The sequence below is a fragment of the Cyprinus carpio genome, chromosome B13, assembly GCF_018340385.1.
Source record: "Cyprinus carpio isolate SPL01 chromosome B13, ASM1834038v1, whole genome shotgun sequence".
Classification (NCBI taxonomy): domain Eukaryota; kingdom Metazoa; phylum Chordata; class Actinopteri; order Cypriniformes; family Cyprinidae; genus Cyprinus; species Cyprinus carpio.
The window spans coordinates 14016553-14037648 of NC_056609.1; the positions used below are offsets into that span (position 1 = coordinate 14016553).

Consider the following 21096-nt stretch of genomic DNA (forward strand, 5'->3'; position numbering starts at 1 on the left):
TACTGCAATGCTCTTCTGGCTGGACTTCCATCAAGCACAATCAAACCTCTTTAAATGATTCAGAATGCAGCGGCCATGACTGGTCTTCAACGAGCCCAAAAGACCCCATGTTACACGTCTCTTTATCTCCTTGCACTGGCTACTGGTTGCGGCTCACATCAAGTTCAAGACATTGATGCTCGCATATAGAACAGCCACAGGCTCAGCACCCACCTACTTCCACTTACTACTACGAATCTACATCCCCTCCAGAAGTCTTAGATCCGCTAGTGAGCGACGCCTCATGGCACCATCGCAGAGAGGCACAAATTCACTTTCCAGAACATTCTCGTTCACCATTCCTGGCTGGTGGAATGATCTTCCCACCCCTATCCCGAATGCGGAATCCCTGACAATCTTCACGCGACAGCTGAAAATTCATTATATAAAAAAGTATTTCTCTTTATTTATTATTACTTCCTGTGTCTGTTTAAGAATAATCGCTTTATGTATCCCCAATTTTAAGTCGCTTTGGATAAAAGCGTCTGCAAAATGACTAAATGTAAATGTAAGTTAAAAGAACCATAAAAGAACCAAGTATGAATTAAAAGCGCATGTCCAGTTTTGTGTGAGTTAAGGAAATCCGCTTGCGAGTGGAGATTAGTCCTTGCGCATTACATGGATCACGTAACATCATGCGCTCTCGACATTTGTCATTAAGATCACGCTATAGAAACCACTTAACATTAAGCAGAAAGAAGAGTAGAAAGCAGCCATATGCAGCTGCCTAGACATGCCAGGATCTGCCACTGCCAGTTGCATACTAAAAACAAGTTTATCACAAGATATCTGGTGGGGTGGGGGTGGGGGTGGGGGGGGGGGGGGGGGGGGGGGGTTACCTGGGGTGGCCAGCCAGTGATAAAACCTTGATGTTCTTAACACAAACTGAGCTCCCAAGGTTATCTCAACTAGCCTCCTTTGCAAGACAAATGTTTTTGTAATTAGGTAGTCTGTTGGCCAAAATGATCTCCCAAAACAAAAAAAGACAGAGTTTCCCAAACAGGAGTTGACAAACCCCTGGGGGTTCATGAAGGAACTGCAGGGGGTTAACGACTTGATTAAAAGCATTTAATCTTAAATGTAAATTATAAAATTACAATAAATAAATAAATAAATAATAAAATAAAATAAACGTTGGGGATCACTGCTATATGCTGAGGCGTTTTCCAAAGTCATTGGATACTCTAAAGGTAATCTGAAACCCGAATAATAATATGACAGCTCTATGAGGTTTCACAACTCTTGTATGTTAACGTAAGCTATTTTAAAAGTCTTATTTTAGCAGTTTGAATAACAGTGGTCTTTAATGAATTGACGTTTAATTAATTAACGCTGTTTATAGTTTTAAACTAACAGTGACAAATTTGCTGATTAATTTGCGTCATTATTTGAAGTTTCTTTCAATGAACACTCAAGTAGTGTGGTTTCACATCCTGCTAAAAAGCCGGCCTTTCCACCGCTTCTGTTTGCGCTCAGGTGACGTGGCCATGGGTGGCGAAGCGGAGGGTTTCCTTCCTCAACGATGACTCAGCGCTCTCTCCAACGATAGGCCCACGTTACCCACGCGACCTCTTCCCACCAATCAGCGGAAAACGCGCTGATCGCCCGCTGGACAGTTTTACGACAAACTCGTATGTGTGCGTCTCAAGACAACCACTGTCATAGAACCAGGAAGAAGGAAGGTGGGATAGCCCCCCAAAAAGATTCCATCTCAAATTAGTCGCAGAATTCTCCCTAGAAAACCATGGGGCTCGGCAGGTGGACGATCGAAGTGGTGGTCCTGACGACTGTTTTTAGTTCATTGCTGCTAGTTCGAGCAGATGAACACGACCACAAGGTAAGATAAACCGCGGGCCGAGAAGCCCTCCGTGCTCGGTGTGTATATTCTCGAGAGATGTTAGATATAAGGCAGGTTGCTTTGACAAAATGTCTAACAGCAAAGGACGGAAATAAATCTAGAACAGTGGACTCGGTGTCTGATTCATTGTCCCGTGTCTGTGTTAAAAATGCTAAGCACATCAGAAGCTACGTGGCTAGCTTAGCATCAGCTATCCCATTACAGTATGTTGTGCAAATAGCAGGGCAGTGCTCGCAATCATCGGTTTCGTCTCCTCCTGTGATGTATGATAAGTATAATGTTATTCCAGGCATAACCCCTCAATGTGTTTCGTGTACTGTATGTTTCTTTTGTTTATGTGTGAGGTTACTCTGAAGGGTCGGCTAACCGTCGTTAGCTAAAATACACATATCCGGTTCGTCCAGGCTTTTTTATGATTGACACACTGTAAAAGATGGTTACATTTATAGTAAAAGCTGCTAGAATGTTGTCTTAAAAATACAGTGTGAAGAGATGACAGTTGATTTCGGTGACTGTATATTTTACAGTTCCTAAGTCTATGGTATTTAATTATAATATGTAAATATACCAACCTGTCTTAGCCAATAAAATTTGTTTCTTGCTGTACAATGGTACAATTGATGGACGCATAATTTCTGTGATCAGTAATTACACAATGACAGAACCCTGGGTTACACGTATAACAATATCATAAAACATAAAAAAAAAAAACCTCATAGTACAGTTACATCAGCTGTATTTAAAAAAATAGGATTTTTTTATAAAGCAGCTAACAATTAAGCAATTAACATGTTTTTGTTGTAGCTTTTTTTTTTTACTTTGTAAAAGTAAAAAAATATATAAATGCAGTGTGCAGTTTTATAGCCCTGATGATAACAATGTTTGATTTGGATTTAAGACAACTTTAAAGTCGGCATGAATTCAACATTCTAATTAATCGAAATGCATATTTAGATCTTATGTTATTGTGAACAGTTCATCTGAGCATTTTTGAGTTTAACATGCATAACAATGGATACAGAAAACCAAGACCCCACTCTACACTTTTTTTTAGATAACCCACCCCCAGATTTTTTCGATAATCTATTACACTCTGTTACAAAATTTCTGTTTATACTTCTGTTTCATTGTGACATTAAGTGCCCTAGTGTGACAAATATAATTTGTGTCAGGACCTACTTAGCATTTTTTTCCTGTCCTCAAGTTCCTTAATTCATCAGCATTTCGGATGTTGGCAGGTTTGAATAGAATTTGAACACCTGTGGTATGACGCATGATCAGACTAGTTGATTATGGGTATTTACTAAGACTGAATCTTCCATTTTATTGCAGCCCCTTTTACAGCTTTCATATTATTACTGGAAGTATTCAGAACCACATATAATCAGTAATGATAGTACATAAAAAGTCTGCATATGCTGCCGTCTCAAGAGATCTGAGGATTTCTGATACTTAATGAGCTCCTTTTTCTTTTTCTTTTTTTTTTTTAACTGGTGCCAATGAGAATACCTTTGAGCGTGGGAGACGGTGTTTAAGGTTTCTTGAATACAAACATGCAGTTGTCTTCTCTTCCTCTTATTCTCATGTTCATTTTATTTAGACCAGTGCATCCAGTGTAGCGAATGCTGCTTTATTGCCCTTTAGATTCAAAAAGGATTGTGTAACACTACCTGATTTTCAGGTTCACACCCTATCTTTGCTGTGATTCTTTCGACTTGTAATTCAAAGAATTAAAGGAATAATTCACCCCCCCAAAAAATGAAATATTTATTCTGCATCAAGATTGTCTACATTCCTAGATCAGTTACATTTAATATCTAGTGCAGGGGTGTCAAGCTTAATTCCTGGAGGGCCGGAGAGTTTAGATTCAACCCTAATTAAACACACCTGATACAATTAATCAAGTCCTACAGGCTATTTGAAAACTACGTGACATGAGTGTTTGAGCAGGGTTGGAACGAAACTCTGCAGGGCTCTGGCCCTCCAGGAATTGAGTTTGACACCCCTGATCTAGTGGGTGACCTATTATGTCTAATGCCTAATGCCTAAGGAAAGGGTCTCTCATTATGAATAAGAATCCTTGTTAAACATACAATATGATACCAATAACCACTGAAATGTGACAAAAGCATTGCTTCCAAACATCTGTCATGGGTTCTGTGTACTTTATTCTGTAAATTCTAAAAACTGGTTTGGCAGCAACTTTTGAATATCAGCGAGTAGTCTATACAGCTTCCCTTGTCAGTAATGATAACTTTACTCAGTTAACTCGGTTCACGTGTTGGCTTAACATTTTAGGCACACTTTTTTGTGCTGTTGATCATTAGACAAAATTGTGTGCAGTAAGCCTATATTTTATATAAATAGCTAGAAAATCTTTTGTATTTGAAAGCTTGATGTTAATTATTGTTAATGTTTCTCCACTGGAAATATCGGGTATTGTATTGCAGGAATTGCAGTACAATCAATTATCTATGACTATCTTTAAAAAAAAAAAAAAACAACATTATTTTATTAAATTTGCTTGCCTGTCCACTTGGAGGATGCATAAATTTTATCTATAGACTTAAGTAAAGTGTAATGTTCAACAGGTGAACCAGTATTCTTTTTTGAAGCAGTTTTTGTCTTTTGATTATTTGATTTTGTTTTTACTTGAGGGATTGGCAGCATCGCTTTTCTGCCAGCTGACTTCATCTTGAATCGATGTTATTTTTATGGGTGTGCTTGAGCCCTGGACAGCATTCTCTGTGTGTGTGCGGATTCAGGAATGATGATGTTAGTTTGCTCTTTTTGAAGAATTGCTTAAGAACAAAATGCAGGCTAGTTTCTGTTTATTTTAAAACTTTTCAAATGGTGACATCCTGGAGTTGGAGCAGATGCTGATATTTGAAACAGGTAGCTGATGACTGCCCTCTTTCTTTTGCAGTACACAGATAAAGAGGAGGTGGTTCTGTGGATGAATACAGTGGGCCCTTATCACAACCGACAGGAGACCTATAAGTACTTCTCCCTACCGTTCTGCGTGGGCACCAAGAAAACTATTAGTCACTATCATGAGACGTTAGGAGAGGCGCTGCAGGGGGTTGAATTGGAGTTCAGCGGTCTGGACATTACGTTCAAAGGTATAGTCGTACGTTAATATGTGTAGTGTGTTAACCTATTCAAATGAAGCTTATCAAAGGCACGAGTATTAAACTGTCGTACTATGTGAATTAAATTAATAGTTCATTTACGTTTTTGTTGGCTATTAAGTATTATTGCTCTTTTGGTGATTGTAAGAATGCAATGTGGATTTGTCTTTTACAGAGGAGGTGATGCAGACAACATACTGTGACATTGAACTTGACAAACCTAAAAGAGATGCGTTTGTCTATGCCATCAAGAACCACTACTGGTACCAAATGTACATAGATGACCTTCCCATCTGGGGTGAGTAACCAGGATGCCAGGGTGGCAAAGTGCAGTCACATTAACCATTGCTTGACAAATTAATCATTAGTCATTTCAATAAGAGGGCGCTTGAGGGCGAAAAGCTTCCCTATGCAGATTTCACTCATTTTCAAGTTGGTTACACAAATATGCCATGCTGACCGACAGAAAGCTACCTTGAAAGTAGAAAAATTGTACTTCTGTGCGAGCAGTGAATACTGTGCCAGCTCCTAAATACATTTTAATTTGAGTTAATTTTTGTCTTTTATGTTTCTGTATAGCTTTAATTTTTTATTCATTTATTTGTTTAAGTTTTAGCAGTTTTTGTACTTAGACTTGAACTTGTCATTTATTTGCCAAGGCAAATTTATTTTATTTTTTTAAGTTAATTTTGCATCTAATTTTTATTTTATTTCAGTTTAATTTCAATTACAGAAAAAATAATAATAACTGCTGAGCTGAGAAAGTTTGTAAGTGAGACAGCAGTTGTGAAGGGTAAAAAAGATATATTTGAGACAAACAAAAAAAGGATGAACGGTTTTATGATGATAATTTTAGTCATCAAAAAGACTAGATGAGGGTTTTTGTTCATGAATGACCTTCACCAAAATGTGATTGAAACCGTGGTGCGTGTGACATCCTTTGTGTTTGGGCCCATTGTTTCTGTGCGGATGTGCAGCGACAAAGTTACTAACTGCTCTCTGAGGTACGGTTAACTTTGTACACCTCATCAATGTTGACAATGCATTGGACACTAATATTTGAGGTGTTCTTGGGATTCGTCTTCTCAGAGAAGAGAAATTGTCAACATCTGTAAACCTGTATGTATCAGGGCCTGTATTAAGGGTCTCCTAGGACATTCTGTTCGTGGAGGTTTTTGACAAGAATGCATCTAAGGAGTATTGATTTGTCCATTATGCAACATTTGAGGCGGGCGAGAAGGTGATCAAAATGCTGGAAGTTGTGTCCTATGATAAGTATCAGGCTGAGTGAAAGCGGAGGTTAGAAAAAATCCAGCATGTGGTGCCCGGATGTGAGCCACTGTTCTACAAGTTAACAACTTTATTAGTATCTGCGCTACAACCCAGCTTGCACTGCTCCGACCCTGCACTCAACGAGATGCAGTGGATTCCAGTCCTTAGGGTGAGAGTCTCCATTTAGTCATCTTTGCCGCTTTACTGGACATTGTCTATTGTCTTTGAATGCTGTTGTCTGTTGAGCCTTTGGTCACAAGGTGAATGAAACGTTATGATTGAGGCCCATGAAGCCTTTGAGGCTAGCAAAACATCATTCAGAATCACTGATATACTTTCTCATGGTGTAGCTCTTGGAGAACTCAAACGTTTCCTTCAAATTAGTTTGAAACTCACGATATTCTGGAGGGTACTGGCATCAGCTCACCCAGCTCCAACCAAGACTCCATCAGGCTTTCGACTGTCTCCTCTTGGTTATCAGGAAATGGTTATGTCAGCAGCATATGTGCAAAGCATGTCCACTCCCAAAAGAGACTTCAGCAGACCTTCTGAAAGAGAAATTCTTGATACTGCTAGGTGCTCCAGAAACTGGCGTCTTTTCAATGGCATCTTGGACCCTACACATTATTCTTCACATCAAGCAGCTTGTGTGAAAGCAGCAGGTGGGAGACTCAAGTTAGCAGTCGTCATTGTGGGGACACTGGAACAGAAATGCTTTAGAAAGTTCTGATCCATTAAGTTGAGATCCATTAAGAGCCGACAAAATGGCTTTATATTTTTACTGGAAGCTTCCCATTCACTGACCATCTTCTCAGTCTATGCAAATGATCTTGAATCTTAAACGGTAACCTAACGCTCAAAGAAGCAGACCTTTCAGTGCCTGAAAGGGAAATCAGGAAAGTATTTTAAACATGCCATTCCCTCCAGGGGACATTTTAATAAACCGTTACTCAACAGTACTAATGAAATGTAACTTCATTGGTGTAGTGAACTGTACTGAAAGAGCAGTTGGATTATTAAATGTTCTAATAGTTGCTCTTGAATTATTTAAGAAAACTTGATCATGGGAAGGAATTAAATTGGACTTTAACTGCCATGTGAGTTAGCTATATGTTTTTCAGATGTATCTTTGACTGTTTTGTTTCTTCAATGATTTTTGAAGCAGATACAAATATAGATATAAAATATTGCATATAAACTGATATGCATAATAGTAAGTTTGTCTTAAAAGCCTGAAGATGTCTGTAATAGCTCTTTACTTGAAACGACGATGTGAAATGGCATGTGAAGCTTTTCAGATGAAACCAAATGTTTTAGAGGAAATAATATACAGCAGACTTCTCTTAGGGTTTGACTGGATTGTAAAATGTTAGTGGTTATTCTAGTCATTTCAGAGACAGAGAATGTTATTACATTTGATTTGATGAAAGAATAACATATGCTACTGAATCATTCCTAATAACAGCAGAGAAAGATTCTGAGTAAACAATGTTAGTTTTAATTTCATTTTATTGGGATTTAATTTACTGTTTACTTAAACTAATAATAATATACTATTGAAATTGTTTTGTGGGATTCTTTGGAATTGTTGGTGAAGCTGATGAGAATGGTGAGGACCATTATCTCTGGACTTACAAAAAGCTGGAGATTGGATACAATGGGAATAGAATTGTGGATGTTAACCTGACCAGCGAGGGGAAGGTCAAGCTTGTGCCAAACACAAGAATTCCCATGTCATACTCAGTGAGTAAAGCTTTCCTGAGCCTCAGAAACCTGCTGATATTCGCTAATACTAGTTAAATGGTCGCTTAAAGTTTGTGGTTTGCGTATACTTCCTATACTTTTAACATAGCTGGTTTGCCCATAAAAATGTATAACTGTTGCTTATTGTGTGAAAAGTCAGTGTTTGTTTAGATATCTTTCATATATTAATGTTTTGATGATCCTCACAGGTGAAGTGGAAGAAATCTGATGTGAAATTTGAGGATAGGTTTGACAAGTACCTTGATCCATCCTTCTTTCAACACAGAGTAAGTGCCACATATTGTTTGATATCATTTTCACAAAGGATATAAAATATGCTGAATGATATATTGAATATATTTCATGTTTCTTTTGTGTGTGTGTGTGGTTTTGCACCTGACAGATTCACTGGTTCTCAATATTTAACTCTTTCATGATGGTGATTTTCCTGGTTGGTCTTGTTTCAATGATCCTGATGAGGACATTAAGGAAAGACTATGCCAGATACAGCAAAGAAGAGGAAATGGATGACATGGTGATCACTTTTGAAATGCTTTATTAAATGAGCCTTACAAATCCCATCACCTTTTAATTTATGCATGTCTGTGATGAGTTAGTTTATTCACAAACTTAAGGCCTTTCCACACTGAGCGCGATGTGTAAAAGCGAGGCGAATCACCAGCGAACGCTGCTTTCCTACCGAGCGTGAAACGATTGTTCGCCTTCTGCTAATTCACGCCCGCACACTAGGTGGCGCCAAACAACAATGCGTTTTTCCTCCAATATGTATCTCGTAAAAGAATTTAACATCGTCTGCTGCTTAATATAGAGCATTAAATTAAGATAAGCAAAGTTTGGTTCTACACCAGAAACACAATCGATCTATAATGCTTACAAGAATAGGCTGCATCCTAAAATATAATTAACATCAAGCTACACTTGAAAATCCATGTAATTATTAATTTATTTGCTTATCCACTTTAAACCATCATCGAGTGCTTGTAATAACTTCCGACTGTGATCTAAGTTAGTTGATTTTGATTCTATAATAAACAGAAGCATGCACTCTTTGTATGTATAAATAACGCTATACTGCAAATACAAATAACAAGGATAACAAGAATACAGCATCCACCTCTCCGGGATACTCCTCTTCGGTGTTTGTTTACACTGGTTTTCGAAACAGCACCATCATTCTCACCCTTTTGTGCAGCAGCAGCTGCCCTGGTCACGTGATCCTAGCTAAAATCTTATTGGACTGCACCGTGTTTTCGCTTTGCAAAGCTGAAAAGATTTGTGGGACTGGTTCGAAAAAAAAAAATTATTATTCCAGCGCATCATTGGGTCCGATATTCATTTTACCTTTTCACGCTTAGTGTGGAAAGGCCTTTACAATGACTGATGTGTTTTAGCTCTGATAATAGCTCCATGATTTAATGCTACATTCTCTCAGGGATGTCATCTTGTGCTTTACATAGTTTTTTTCAACAACCCACATTATGTTTTTCTTTATCTCAATATCAGGATCGTGATCTTGGTGATGAATACGGATGGAAGCAGGTTCATGGTGATGTGTTCAGGCCATCCAGCCATCCGCTGATCTTCTCCTCCCTTGTTGGCTCTGGCTGTCAGATCTTCTCTGTTTCCCTCATAGTCATCATTTTGGCCATGATTGAGGACTTGTATACAGAGTGAGTTTACAGGGAAATCATAAAATTGTCTATACCTATGTATTGTTTAATTATTGTGTACAGAGCTGTAACAAAAATGACTGTCCCTAATCACAATTCACATTTGGACATTTAACATGTCATTTAAAGTCTAAGATAACATCTAGTGAACACATTTCCCTAAGTGCTTATTAAATAATTTTATGCTTGCCTCTGTAGGAGAGGGTCCATGCTGAGTACAGCCATATTTGTTTATGCTGCCACGTCTCCAGTCAATGGCTACTTTGGTGGAAGTCTATATGCAAAACAAGGAGGTATGCAAACTAATATGTAACAGTTGCAATAAGGAAAGCTCCAAATATAATTTTAACAATGTTAGCTATACGTAAGTTATAAATGTAAGCAATTTAGGCCCAGATATACTCACAGCAAAGTTATTTTTCATTCTTCATTAAAAAAAAGTTTAAAATAACTGTGTGTGTATATATATATATATATATATATATATATATATATATATGTGTAACAGTAATGTAACAATGTAACAACTGATGGTGTCCACATTGCTGAAAGCGGCATCTATATGAATATATAAATATGTGCTGCTCACTTTCATCTTAATAACAAAATAAACATACAACAAAAATGACAGGATTGAGAAAACAGCAGAAAGAATCTGATCATAGATATGTTTACCCAGCTCTGCAATTCGATACTCAAGTCGCGTCACATTTATTCATATTGCACTTTATACAATTGATTGATTTAAAGCATGAGAAATGGTGTGTCTTTCAATTAGAACTGAACTACTTTAATTTTTCTACTATAAAGTGGCTCTCCAGTGTGTTCATGCATTTTTACTTGCCTCTAACCTTGACGGACTGACCAGAAGAAATAAACCAGAGAAGATTTCCATGTCAAGGAAGGCGAAGCCCCAGAGCCACACATACCTGTTATGTCTTTACCATGGACCAATGGTAGCTTGATGGTATTTGCCAGTAGGAGCAAAGTTCGCTTTGAAAAGCCGTTTCAAACTTCTGCCTCATGGGCAGCACGCTGACAGTAGCTCTGTTGCACTTTAGCCGTCCTGAGTTCAAGTCCCGGCTCGTGGACCTTTCCCAATCTTATCTCCTTCTCCCTCAACCGCTTCGCTTCCTGTCGACCTACTGTCCTTTATAAATAAAATAAAAAGTATTAAAATGCCAAATATAAATCTAAAAAGAAAAAGAAACGATGTCTCACATTACTCTCACATGTGTCCTAGGAATTGCACAAGGTGAAATTATGTACATCCATTTTTGTTTTTTGTTTCTTTCAACTATTTTACATCATTTGTACAGGGAGGAGATGGATAAAGCAGATGTTCATTGGAGCTTTTTTGATTCCTGCCATGGTGTGTGGCACAGCATTCTTCATCAACTTCATCGCTATCTACTACCATGCCTCCAGAGCCATCCCATTCGGCACCATGGTGAGTTCCTCATCTGCCTTAAGCCCGAGACACACTGCACCATTTTCAGCTGTCCCAGACAAAAGACTGGCATTGTGAAACAATCGTGGCGATTTATGTCATCGCGGCTCCTAATTGGTGGTCCTATGTCGTACAGTGAGAGAGGTTCAAAGATGGCCGTTGTCACAGTCTTACGACCAAAGATAGCCTATGATATTCAGCATGTTCATGGCACAGGGTGTTTGCAGTAATGACCCACGTTTACTGACCAACCAGTAAAAATGCGACACGAAATCAACGCGACATGGCACTAAAACTGCTTACCCCAGGCTCTTATTTCTTCCACTTTCGCCACTCCCACTTTTTTTTCAGCACACATAAAAACTACAACTGTCAAAATGTGATTCATTATGCTCTTTTTGTTTACCACTAGCTCATGCTAATGACATTTTATTCTTCTATAGAAACGTGCGTCGTAGCCTATGAGTCAATAGGTGTCATCATCACACAGTCTACATGCATGTCGTACCCAAGTTTATTAGATCCATGTCGCACAGTGTGACCAGCAATGATCTTATAGGATTGCTAAAATCCTGCAGTGTGTAGAAGGCTTTATACAGTGTGTAGTCCTACATGCCTGCATTTACATTCATGTACAAGTCAATCTCAGCCTGATTTTACAAAGGAAATCAACTGCTAAGTAAGGAAAGACAATCACTTGAATATGTTATTTTGGACCACAGAATTTGGTTGTAAACTCACTGGTATCATTATTTAGTTTCTAATCTCCTTCATATTGCACATAATAGCACTTAATAGCCGTAAAGCATTAATTTCTTGGTAAAGTACTTGTTACATCTGTTAAAATATCATGTTTCTAATTTGTTCGATCAGGTTGCAGTGTGCTGTATCTGTTTCTTTGTAATTCTACCTCTGAACCTGGTGGGGACAATTCTGGGCAGGAACCTCTCCGGCCAGCCCAACTTTCCTTGTAGGGTCAATGCTGTACCCAGACCCATCCCAGAGAAGAAATGGTAATCTCATCCATGATTCACACATTACAAACGGTCTCAAACATGCTCAGTTGTCTCGATATCACGCCATATTCATCATTGTCATTGTTTCATTTTTGTTTTCTGTGACTACATATGTAAATATAATTAAGTAATTTGAATGTAAATATTGTAAATGTTGTCGTTGTTTTTTTTTGCGCGACATTATATCATTATTATTAATTGTTTCTCTGTTTGGCAGGTTTATGGAGCCGGCAGTTATTGTGTGTCTAGGTGGCATCCTTCCATTCGGGTCAATATTCATTGAGATGTAAGTCTGTAAATTGACTGTAAAATGTTTATACCCAAAATTACTATGAATATCTATAAGAAAGAAAAAAACCCACCTCTCATCTTCCTTCAGGTACTTCATCTTCACATCTTTCTGGGCCTACAAGATTTACTATGTGTATGGATTTATGATGCTGGTGCTGGTGATCCTGTGCATTGTTACAGTCTGTGTTACCATTGTCTGTACCTACTTCCTTCTCAATGCAGAAGACTACAGATGGTAAGGAGCATTTACTTGCCATATTGTATTTATAATGCTGTTTTGCTCATGAAGTTTAATTTATTTCCACATCCATCCTCCCTTGGGATCCGACCACAGAGGCGTTAAAATGTCTCGTAGGGTGGTAAATGCAGCATAACCAGATGACATCATGAGACTGAACGACAGTAATTGTTTTAAAATGAATGTAATTTTAAATTTTTTTTTTTTTTTTTTTTTAGGCAGTGGACAAGCTTTCTCTCTGCAGCGTCAACAGCAGTTTACGTTTACATGTACTCCTTCTACTACTATTTCTTCAAAACAAAGTGAGTTTTAGTTCCTTTTCCTCAAATGTTATTATATAAATGCTCTAAATTTAAATGACTGATTTACTCACCCTGAGTCACTGGAAATGTACTATTTCCTTTCTTTTATGGACCATAACAAAGATATTTTGCAGAATTTCTAAGCTGTGATTTTCTATAGAATGTTTTCTCTTAAGTGAAAAGCTTTTATAAATCATTAAAATATACCATAAAAATAGTAGAAACTACTTTCTAAATCTGTGTGTGAGGAACATACTTCAATTTAAGTATCACTTTTTACACATTTCTAGTTACTTGTGTGAAGTGCAAATATATTGTAAAAGTACATTGAAAAGTAGAAATTGTTTATCATTTTCATGTAACTGATTTATTATTTGTCTATGTGTAGATGTGGGATCTGATACAAATTATTAGCATGTACTGGTTTTTTTCCCCAGGATGTATGGCTTATTTCAGACATCGTTCTATTTTGGCTACATGGCTGTGTTCAGTACTGCTCTGGGAATCATGTGTGGTGAGTACAAGAAAACAAAATCACTTCTTAGGGATGTAACGATTCACTCAACTCATGATTCAATTCGATTCATGATTTTGATTTCACGATTTGATTCACAATTTTTTTTTTTTTTTTTACAAAATGAGATTTAAGACAAATTATAAATTAAATGTGTCCTTTTATTATTGCTTAGACAAAATGCTGCATGTTTCTTTGTGAAATTGAAATATAACACCATAATAATATACTAATATAGACTTGCATATCATTGCCCTTTTGTTGGTTTTGATTGCTTCTGTTGTCCTCATTTGTAAGTCGCTTTGGATAAAAATGTCTGCTAAATAACAAAATGTAAATATAATGTAAATGTAAATAACAAAACTACACTGAAATTTCAAAACAAGGCCTAAATCAAATAAATAACACAAATAAAAGAAATCTCTTCATATAAACAAAATAAGGCTGTGTCTGTGCTCTTTTCATTTAAAATTAGAGGCAATCACTGCATTTTAATCATGATTCAAACAAAGTATGTTCCCCTCAGACATACATTCATATAAACTCCTACCTCTAACTGAATCGTGATTGTTTAGCATCTCAACTGATTTCAATTGTCACATATTTGACTCTATTTTCAACTGGCTCGCGGTTAATCGTTACATCCCTATCACTTCTCTAGTACTGTGGTTCTCCTCTTAAAGGGGTTCTATTATGCTTTGTCACTTTTTCAACGTTAGTTAGTCTGTAATGTTGCTGTTTGAGCATAAAATTTACAAAGCACTTCAAAAGGAGATATTTTATTTAAGAGAAACCACATATTCTCATTTGGACTACAACGCATATTTTCCGGGATTTGTGATATCACAAATATCGACGAATAGGACGAGACCTGGTTGAGCTGCACTAGAGAAGACAACGAGTGTTATATAACTATGTCAGAGACACGTTAGCTTTCCCAAGCAGACAAGCTTAGAGTGGTTACAATCATCTGGGTTTAAATCGTGGTCAAATTGATTTGATTTTGATGCAAAATTTACACTGAAGCTCACAGCAGGCGGCTATAGTAAGGGGCATGACATTTCCCGACCAGGCGCCAATCACAACACAGACTGGCGCAGCTAACCAATCACAGCACATTTCGTATTTCAGAAGGCGGGCCTTCATTTGATGTAGGAACTATTCAAGCCGTTCATGCCAGACTGGGGAGAGAGGTGTTGTAATAATGTAAAATATGTGAAAATAATGTGTTTCTCGAACATTGTGGGGCACCTGTGGCCTAATGGTCAGAGAGTCGGACTTGTAACCCAAAGGCTCAGGTTCGAGTCTCAGTGCCGGCAGGAGTTGTAGGTGGGGGGGTGAATGAACAGCACTCTCTTCCACCCTCAATACCCAAGGCTGAAATGCCCTTGAGCAAGGCACTGAACCCCCAATTGCTCGCCGGGCGCTGGATATATAGCTGCCCACTGCTCCGGGTGTGTGTTCACGGTGTGTTCACTTCTCACTGCTGTGTGTGTGCACTTGGATGGGTTAAATGCAGAGCACCAGTTCCGAGTATGGGTTACCATACTTGACAAATGTCACGACTTTTTTTTTTTTTCTCTTTTTTCACAACCTAGTATGAGAGCATGTTATAGGACACCCTCAAAACAAATTCCAGACTTTGTAAAAGAGCATAATAGGACCCCTTTAAGTAATAAATGTTGCTATCTGGGAAAGGGACTGACACATTTTGACTATCGTTTTCTCTTTATCTCTTTGTTTTTAGGAGCCGTGGGTTACATGGGAACAAGTGCCTTTGTGAGGAAGATCTACACAAATGTGAAAATCGACTAGAAACTCTGCAGTGACGCTGCAGATCAGCCGACACTTCCTCCCGATCGAAGCGGGCACAAAGTCTCCATTTATTTTGCAAGAAGAGATTGTGGTATCTTGTACAAAATCTAGTTTTCCATTCTCAATGAATTAAAGGTTGCGGCATGAAGCGTAAACAAGGGTAAAATTAGAGGTGAAATAAACAGGATTTTTTATTTTTATTTTTTGTTTTTTTTTGTTTTATCTGCTTTTTGTTTTTCCCTCTGGAGGAAATGCAGGCAGTAAAGGCAGATAAAAGGGGAAAGAAAGTACACCACAGCGTTGCTCCTATTTCTTATAACTCTATCCCACCTAAAAAACCATTGAACAGATCTTTATTGATGGAATAGTCTAGCTCTCTTCAGTGAAGAGGCCAAAGTGTATGGAGAGCCTTTGTTCTATTATATGAGAATATTAGACAGTGGGGTTTACGTCCATCCTCTTGCTTGTCTGTTTTATATTACAGAGTCGTACAATGCCATTGTTGTAGTATTGTTTTACATGCTTATGAATGACACCAAAATCATAATTTGGTTTGAAATTCCAAAATACAATTTTTTTTCATTCATAAATAAATAGAAACAATATGATGTGAACCAGTCAGGTTTTAGCTCTACCTTTTGAGGGCATCTGTTTTCCTGTAGCTCAGATCCACAGACCAGAGCAGAATAGAGCTTGGCACATCAGATCGAGTACGCTATGCGCAGCAGATTCTAGAGAGACTGATGATCTGAAATGGTGGTTTGGTGGCAGATTGTTTTTAATGGGTTGTGTGATGTGATATTTCTTTTTCCAGTTCAGTCTTATGTTGTTGTTTGGGTTTGAATGAAGTCTGCTTGTAAAGATAATATATGGAGGGGGTGGCCATGTATATAACCTTAATAATGTAACTGTAGATGTAGATCCCAAATGTATTTTGGTTGTACAGATTTATTAAAGGGTGTCTTTTCTTTCTTTTTTTTTTGGACAGTCAGTTTAGGTTTTTGGGGTGGGCTTGGTGGCACAGTTACATCTTGCCTGATATTGCATGAATTTTTCACCAAATCATATGATCAGATTCTGTTTGTTTGTTTTTTTAAGCATCATTACACTTGCGGTGACCCCCTACCCTTGTTCATTAGCATCTTATAGAACGGTCTCAAAAATAAGTGCTTCATTGACTTTGTGCTGCTCATAGAGGAGTTAGTCATCAGCTTTTTTTATTTTACTTTTGGTTTATTTAAAGAGTTGAAAGGCTATTCATTGTCTTGGACAGCCGTCTCTCTCGTGCTTATTTTTGTATCCATGATCTAAACCAAAATTGTGAATGTCACACAATTTAGGCACACATGCTAAATCTCTGCAGACATACTGTACAAAGTGAAGTTATTGTACACTTTACTAGATGTTTTCATGGTTGCTAAGTGGAGACGCACTTAAGACCAAGCTGTTGTTCTTATTTTTCTTATGTTCCATTGTGTAAATACAGTATGTAAAAAAAAAAAAAAAAAAAAACGTTTGAGAAGTGGCAAAGCCTTTTTCTAAACCTCATTCCTCCCAGTTTCAAAAAAAATTGATTTCTGGTTATTCATGTCATGTTCCATGTGAAGTCTAAAGAGACATTTTAAACACAATATTAACTTGCTGTAAAGAGGAGAAAATGAAAAAAAAGAGAAATAAACATTGTTTTTGAGGTTATGTAGGCATGGTCTATACATGAGGGAAAAGTTGACATGATTAAGATTTCTGCCCACAGACAGCTGAGTACTTGATGGGAACTACAATAATTACACAGGAATCAGTATGTAATTGATTTCACTTTTCAGTAGAATAAACAAATGGTGTGATGGCAGCTTCATCTGTCTTTAACATATTACGTGTGTTTGTCAAAATAACTTGTAATATGATGACAGTCTTGGATAAGAATCAGTCTCTACACCATTGTACCTTTATGCAGAGAGCTTACTGGTAGGCCCTTAAATTTACTTCAACCTCTAGGTCGTTCATCCTCTTTAGTACAAAGGGCACATTTTTAAACTGCTGTGCTTTCACATTATTTGACCTCACACACTCTTTAATCAAAATGTCAAACATTCTTTGAAAAAGAAAAAAAGTGAATGTGACGTAACATACAGCCAAGTATGGTGACCCATACTCAGAATTCGTGCTCTGCATTTAACCCATCCATAGTGCACACACACAGCAGTGAACACACACCCGGAGCAGTGGGCAGCCATTTATGCTGCGGCGCCCAGGGAGCAGTTGGGGGTTCGGTGCCTTGCTCAAGGGCACCTCAGTCGTGGTATTGCCAGCCTGAGGCTCAAACCAATAACCTTAGGGTTAAGAGTCAAACTCTCGAACCATTAGGCCACAACTTCCCCACTTTGTTTGTTTCAAAGAGTGAAGCATTTTGAATTGAAAGCATCTGCTATGGCAAAGAGACAAATCCATGACAGTGCAGTTTTTATTCTGACAGCATAACAAATACATCAATCAAAACAGATTCTGCTCTCTAATAAATGCCAACATACTGATACGTGAAGTCTATAAATAATTCTTTATTCTGGATATGGATTATGGGCTTGCTTCATTTTAGTGCTAAGCTCTGCGTGATCTGTCAGTATCAGTAGTTTTGAGTTTTCAGTTGACCTTCTCAAAGTATTCCTTTGAGCCATCTGGAGTTGGCTTAATCTAAAACAAACAAAAAAGGCAATTAGATAAATGCAAAGCCAAAACATCAACAAACCCTTACATTCCACATTTATGGCCATTAGGGCTGCCAGTTATGACAAAAATGATAATTGTCGATTATTCTCTTGAAATTGTAATATCGATTATTAATTACGATTATCACAATTTACTTTGAATGATGTTTATACCATTGTTTTGATGCAACTGCATGCCATATTTTTATATGAAAATAAACAAGCTGAAAACACTCTAACTGGAAAAACCTTTAGTGCTTTTCTATAGTATTAAGCCTCAAATGTCAAATATACATCGGACTGATTTCTTCTATAAATTATAAAAAAAAAAGTAAAAATATGAATTGTATTATAATGTTATACTAAAACTAAAATTAAAACAATGATAAAACCCTTGAGATTACATGTAGAAATAAAAAAACATATCTTAAGCATGCGGAATAACATAAGTGGACTTTGAACGATTAATTGCCGCTTTGAACGATTACGTAATTGTGGCATCCATAATTGTAATTGCGATTAGAAATTCGATTAGTTGTGCAGCCCTAACGGCCATGACAGAGCTACTAAGTTCACTGCTGGCCAAATACTACCAGTTCAATGCAAAACATCTATGGACAATGCACAGTGAAATTTACATGATTTAAATTCATGTTTCCGGTTTCCTGCATTCGCATAAATATGAATGGAAGTCAATTGAACGGAAAGTGTAGGGTGGCTGGCCCAAGAATAGAAACAGTAAATACTCACCGTGGGTGACTTTGGGGTCCAGCTGGCAGGACAGACTTCCCCGTGGGTCTCCACAAACTGGAAGGCCTTGACCAGACGGAGGGTTTCCTCAACTGAGCGTCCAACCGGCAAGTCATTTACACTCATGTGTCGGATCACTCCATTAGGATCAATAATGAAAAGACCCCTATAATGTGAAACATCATTTAGTGATGCATACATTCCTACAGAAAAGCAATTTATGCAGTCTAACAATGCATGAAAACATACAGGAACTTGTTTGTAAAAGTGCAGCAACTTCATGTTACCTTAAAGCAATTCCAGGACCCTCCAGCAGGACCCCATAGTCCCGGGACACTTGCTTTGTGAGGTCAGCCAACAAGGGGATGTGGATTTTCCCTAATCCTCCACTCTACAGAAAACCAGAGTTTAGTCTGTGAGCTTAAGATTTCCTATGAATTGTTGCTAGTTTCCAAATAACCTGATCCTATTTAGAGAACTGAGAATGTGTTTAAATTGTAATGTGCATTTTAACTTTTTAGCTGCAATGTGTACATGGCCTTTTCAAAGTAAAGTATAAACCTTTCTCGGGGTGTTGGTCCAAGCCAGGTGGGTGAAGTGAGAGTCCACAGACACACCAATTACATCACAGTTTATATCACGAAACTCATTGGCCTTGTCACTGAAAGCGATGATCTCCGTGGGGCAAACAAATGTGCTGCCAAGTAGGAAGAAATGAAGAAGCATTAAAAAAAATAAGTAATTTAACAGTAAATAATTGACAATAATTAAATATTCATTTATAAATGTAATTAAAAATGAGATACAATGCATATTTATTTGAATAAACTATTATTTAAAAATAATTACAATGGAAGTTCTGTTCTTTTGAATGTTATAGCTATAATAAAGCAATCTTAAGCATGCGTGAATGCTGTATTTCCACAACTCGGATGAGAGTTTGTTTCAGATTTTCCAATTTATTTTTAAAATTATTAGGGTTCTATACTATTGAAGTTTACTTAAATACTTTAAAATACAACTAAATTCTATGCATTAAGCTGTAGATTCAGTAGTACAAAAAAAAAAAAAAGTTGTACATGTACAAACTCATGAAGAAAATGAAAAAAAAAAAAAGTGTATGCTTACAAATCTAGTGGGTAAAAGAAAAGGACCAGGTATTTGCCCTTGAAATCTTCTAGGCTGATCTCCTTGAACTCTCCATTGAGAACAGCAGTGCCTTTGAAGTGAGGGGCTGGCTGAGTGACCGCTGGGGCCCATCTAGCAGAGCCTGATATTTACAAACACACATAATGGATTAGTAAAGATATTAGATTTAATTAAAGGCAAAAATCTCATTACTTTTTAAGACTTACTGATTGAGAAGCAGGCTTTTTGTGCAGCAATGCAAGCAAGGGGTTTTGGAGCCCTGATCACAGACGCTCCATTGTGAGTGACCAAGGCTTTCACTCCATTAACTGCAGCTCTTCCTGCCTGTTGTGAAAAGGAGGGACATGCATGAAAGAATCGTTACATACGTTTGTTATCACTGTTCAACAGACACCACCATACCCGTGCACCATATCTACTGGTAAAATATTTAATACTATACAGGCCCATTGAATAAGAGGCATATTGCACGAATGCTGTATACTTGAGTGCTTTTTATATATATATATATATATATATATATATATATATATATATATATATATATATATATATATATATTTTTTTTTTTTTTTTAAAAAAGGTTTGCACAATATAGCTATGCTAAACAATTGTTTATTCACTGGTAATTAGTCTGACAGTTATTTGACAGTGGACGTTATATAATCAGTTTAAAGGTTAAACACCGTAAAACGTATCTGCTAACTAAACGATGACTAACAGAATCAAACTAAATCACATTTGCACCGAAATGCACATCAACACTTATTCCTCGTAATAATCGTTCGCAGCAGAAGTGTTACTGTCGGTACTGCTAAATAAAACTTACAGAAGTCCCGAGAAGTCTCCCGATGGTGGCTGCCATCTTGCCAGTGTGCTTAATGCAATGCGCAAAAAAATACCTTGAGCATCAAAGCTGCGCACTCATTTTGCATTCGTTGCGCAACACACACAATTTTGCATGTTTTTTTTATTTTTTATTTTATTTTTAATCATATTTGTTACATCAGGGTTTTATGACTCATATGTAATAGTGAGAATATGGAGCTCACTTATTTTTTTTTTTATTTGTTACATCAGGGTTTTATGAAACAAAAAATAAAAAAAAAAAAAAATAGTGAGAATATGGAGCTCA

At 37.3% G+C, this 21096-nt stretch overlaps 2 protein-coding genes across 2 annotated transcripts; one reads left to right on the forward strand and one right to left on the reverse strand.

The window, feature by feature from the left end:
- The first annotated feature begins 1524 nt into the window (after positions 1-1524).
- Positions 1525-17230, forward strand: LOC109062244 (transmembrane 9 superfamily member 3). The gene is made up of 15 exons (XM_042736721.1): positions 1525-1876; positions 4824-5019; positions 5204-5326; positions 7883-8043; positions 8253-8330; positions 8447-8578; positions 9568-9734; positions 9933-10027; positions 11054-11184; positions 12058-12197; positions 12418-12486; positions 12580-12726; positions 12948-13031; positions 13469-13545; positions 15293-17230. Exons 1-15 carry the CDS (start codon positions 1784-1786, stop codon positions 15358-15360), a joined length of 1761 nt encoding a protein of 586 aa, XP_042592655.1. The 5' UTR covers positions 1525-1783; the 3' UTR covers positions 15361-17230.
- A 573-nt stretch (positions 17231-17803) lies between these two features.
- On the reverse strand, positions 17804-20939 carry LOC122139409 (thioredoxin-dependent peroxide reductase, mitochondrial-like). The gene is made up of 7 exons (XM_042736725.1): positions 20791-20939; positions 20168-20285; positions 19941-20082; positions 19374-19509; positions 19100-19203; positions 18813-18978; positions 17804-18048 (listed from the first exon to the last, which is right to left on the reverse strand). The coding sequence occupies exons 1-7, from the start codon at positions 20824-20826 to the stop codon at positions 17998-18000; spliced, it is 753 nt and encodes a 250-aa protein (XP_042592659.1). The 5' UTR covers positions 20827-20939; the 3' UTR covers positions 17804-17997.
- Positions 20940-21096: the final 157 nt, after the last annotated feature.